At 43.6% G+C, this 4,036-nt stretch overlaps 1 protein-coding gene across 1 annotated transcript in view; it reads left to right on the top strand.

The window, feature by feature from the left end:
- The first annotated feature begins 389 nt into the window (after positions 1-389).
- The window catches only part of LOC125135665 (uncharacterized), a 236,344-nt gene continuing 232,697 nt past the window's right edge, over positions 390-4,036 (top strand). The window contains exon 1 of the mRNA XM_047795999.1: positions 390-401. Coding sequence (XP_047651955.1) covers positions 390-401 — 12 coding nt within the window. The remainder of the gene's footprint in view (positions 402-4,036) is intronic.

Raw genomic sequence — 4,036 nt, 5'->3', positions numbered from 1 at the left:
CCGTCTGTACTGGACATCTTTGGGGCCCACAAGCAGGAAGTTTAGGCTGTGTGGATCAAGTGTGAATCTCCCCTAGAGATTACTCTTTGTAAAACATTTTGTGACTATTTGCCAACTCTCAGTTTACTGGGAGTCTCGCTAAACAAACAAGAACAGCAACAATGAAACCAAGACACCACATCAAATCCTGTTGATTTTATACTGAGATTTGGGGGGACCACGAAGAAGCATCAGAGCTCTAGCTCATCAACCCCAAATGGTTTCATCTATTTTTCAGGTGAGACCAACTTATTCTAGCTGTCAAATATTCTTTTTCTTTTTCTTTTTTTTTTTTAGGGGAACTTGATTTAAATCTGTGCATTGCCAAGCAAGAGCCAGGACCCAAGACCATGGAGAGAGAGGTAAGATTGATAGAATAGTAGCCCCTTCTTTGATTGTTCTTTCCTTTAAAAGAAGCCTTTTAAGCTTTATTTTTCATAATATTATCCGTGGAGGGGAAAGGATGAAAGTGACTAGAAAATTTAGTCTCCTTTGTAGCGCTCACGAGTAAAGCGGATGATTAACGAGTGGAGCAGACAAGTCATAGCCAAAGAGAGTCTATAGATCTTGAACAAAAGTGCCTTCAGAAGGTCCAGAGATTCCCATGATCCATAGTAGGGCTTCACTGTGCCAGTCCACTGTTTCTATTTTTGATTAGATTTATAAACACAGCACCACATATTTTCATGTGGCTTATCGCCCAGGGGCAGAATGCGATTGACTGTGCTGAAACGGGGAGGCTTGTGAGTTTTGGGCAAGGGCTAGAGTGAAAGAAGTAGTGTAATTGTTTTTGTGGAGTGACCGTGGGACCTCCTCTGTTCTGAATTACACATGGCTCAACCCTTTGACCTAACCAGACTCGGCGATGGCTGGCAGAGCTCCTGAAACCGTGCTGACAGGGTCCATCACTGACAAGCTGGAACATTCTTTGTCAGGCGAGATGTGGGCCAACAACCACATTAAACTAGAATAATTACCAGCGAGACCCCGTTTGTGCCCACCTCCACTTCATTTAACCTGTCATTATTATTTCAACGGGAAGTGCCAAGGTGAGAAAGGCTGGGAATCCAAAGCCAGCGCTGGCCCTAGAACAGAATATAGGGAAATGCATAGAAATATAATCTACTAAATTTTGGATCCTCTTCAAGGATATTTTGCCAAATTATTCAAACATTAAAGGGATGATTTTTAAAAAATACATAAGGTTTGGGAAAATGCTCTAAGCTACAACCAAAGTTCTTTCCCTGCAATGAGTTTAATTTAAATTCTTTAAAAATAGATGACAGCCCACTGACATAATTCCTCAAAGGAATCAAAGCTAAAGGGGATACAGAGAACTTCTAGAAGAGGTTGGAGAGAGGTCTGTGTTGACATGCTTGCATGCTTGCTGAAAATTTAATCTCTGGCACGATTGTGAGTTAGATAAATATATCTGCATCTATGTATGGTTTTGAAGTCACTCACCTGAGTTTTTTATTTTCATTCATTTCTTAAATTTTCAAAGGCAGATACGCAGAGAACTTTGGTTTATTTTCAAGCTCTTGATATCCCCCCACCTTTTTTTTTTTCCCCACAACTCATCTCATTTCTGAAACAGGTCTAAAATGTTTTTTATCTGCTTTTTTAATGGCCAGTTTTACAAAGTAAAGGTCTCTCTATAGGTGTTTCATGCTTACAACACTTGGACGTCCTGGAGCATTCAAATTTTTTTCTGTCTGCTCGGAGGCAACTCAGGTTGAATAGTAATTCAATTCTTAAATGCTATTTAAAATTTTAAAAAAGTGTGTGACTTTCTATTTGGGGGAGGTTATTCTTTAACTCTGGGAACTCTAAAAGATGAGAATGGGGGGTCCTTATCAGATCATTTACAAAATGAAAAAAAATGACAATATCTACACCCCCCCCCCCGCCCCCCCTCCCCCCCTCCCCCGCCAAATTGCATTCAGCCCTAGCCAGTCTTATTCTCATTAGCAGTGAAGAGGTTGCTCCCCACGAAATCTAGCATGGAATGCTTAGAGCAGACAGGTGCAAATTGCAAGCTGTTTCACTTTGGCTGTTTTCCCTTAAATCGACAAAGTCATAGACTGGGAGAACAAAAAGGGTTCCAGCTCAAGCTGCATAAATGAAAGTCTTAACAGGGACACACCAGCTGGCTAGGAGAATGCAGTGTCGTGAATACTAAACATTACCTTCATGCCATTTGCCAAGAAACCGGCTTCAATCACACGCCCAAGCTTTTATGATTGAGCTGATGTGGCTTCAAACCCCTCTTTTGCTGAATGGGAAAGGCAGCTCGGTGGCGGAAGTGGCTGAGAACAGAAGCCAACATACCTGTGACTGTTTATCATCACTGCACTCCTCCTCCCAGCAATTCAGGCATGAGTGGGTTCCTGGAGGTGGACCAGATTGACAGTATTTCTATTCCTGCCTTTTTTTTTTTTTTTTTTTTTTTGGCTGGTCCAAGCAAAAAGCCCCAGAGCAGTGAAACAACAAAAACCATCACCCGCAGCCCCCTCTCCTCCCCATCACGATGACTCTGCCGCGCTCTTCTGCGGAAAACAAAATACACCAAAAACAAAACAGGGGTTCCCTTTAGGAACACATAAATTAATTTCATGGAAGTGACACGCCACGCCAGGTTGTGTTGGCATCTAAGGTACACATTTCTGAAAAGGGACCCGAAGTCTGTCATCCCAAAGGTGCATGTCCCTGTGACTTCCCGGTGGGTGCCCTGGAACTGCTGTCTGGAAGAAGGAACTTGAACTTTGGCTCGGAGGCCGCTGAGCGGGTCTGACTGCGCGGGCCTCCCGCGCCCGGGAAGGAGGGAGACAACCCCCAGCCGGCCTTGTTTACCGCCGGACAGGAGGAAGCCGCTCGACACAAATGTGGGCTGACGGTTTCATGAAGCACAATCGGTTGATCCCAGATGCAATCTGACTGCCCTGAACGGAGCGATGATCTGTGCAGTATGCAGAATTCACTCTCTGGCTGGTCTGTGCCCACCAGGCTTGGAGCAGCGCTGCCTGCGCCCCTCGGCCACGGCTCTGAGTGCAGCCCGAGCTGAGCGCTGCACCGGGGGACCGGATGCCTTCTGACAACAATCACGTTCTCTTAAAAACTTCGGAGGTTCTGGTTGTCACTGGTTATAAATAAGTGTGTTCTTGTCGTGTGCGTTCGGGACTCCATCGCCGATTTCAAGTTGAGAGTGTCAGCATCAAAAGATATTTGCTGCTTTAAACCAAAAGGAAAATATCCGCAAAAACACTGTCAGGTCTTGCAAATTTCAGGCAGTTTTTTTGTTTGTTTGTTTTTCTTTCTTCGGATCACAAAGTATTACTTATTCTCTTTCACCTGTATGGTATACTTATGTTGAACAGAATAAACTTAATTTTTTTAAAAAAGCTCTTGTAAGAGAAACAGTCAGCACAATTTAAGCGCACACATACATGGGTTCCTAGAAACTGTTCGTTTTGATATGAGAGTTAGATTATATTGCAGCTGTTAAATAGAAACAGGAAAGAAAAAAGCCACGAGGCATAGCCATCGTAGTTTTCACTAGGGTTTCTCTCTCTATTTGCTTTTCCTCAGAACTCCATCAATAGCAGTGAGAAGCAGGAAGACACCAGAGACCTTTTAGTTTCTGTCATTTGATTTTGGAATACCATACAGCTATTTAATGTTCATGCAGACGTATTAAAAATAACAGGCCAGGAGGCTAACTTATCAAGTGGTAACGGATGAAGGAATTGATGTCTAATGTCACCGAAGGACTATTTGACACAAGCTAAGGAGATCAAATCTCATCAGGAAAGAGAGAAATTGAATTGAGAGGAGGGCGGGTGGAGGACAAGGCAATTTACACGGCTTGAAGGTGCCCACGTGTAAAGGAGAGAAAAGAGTGAGGAACTGGCAAGGGAGAGAAGTCGGAAATCACTCCCCGTTTCCTCTGGAACAGGTGTTGCTAGTAAAGAGGTCACGAAAGATAAACCATCCCTCG

This window comes from Phacochoerus africanus, chromosome 9 (genome assembly GCF_016906955.1).
Source record: "Phacochoerus africanus isolate WHEZ1 chromosome 9, ROS_Pafr_v1, whole genome shotgun sequence".
In the NCBI taxonomy this organism is placed as follows: Eukaryota; Metazoa; Chordata; class Mammalia; order Artiodactyla; family Suidae; genus Phacochoerus; species Phacochoerus africanus.
This window is presented reverse-complemented; position numbering and strand designations above follow the sequence as displayed.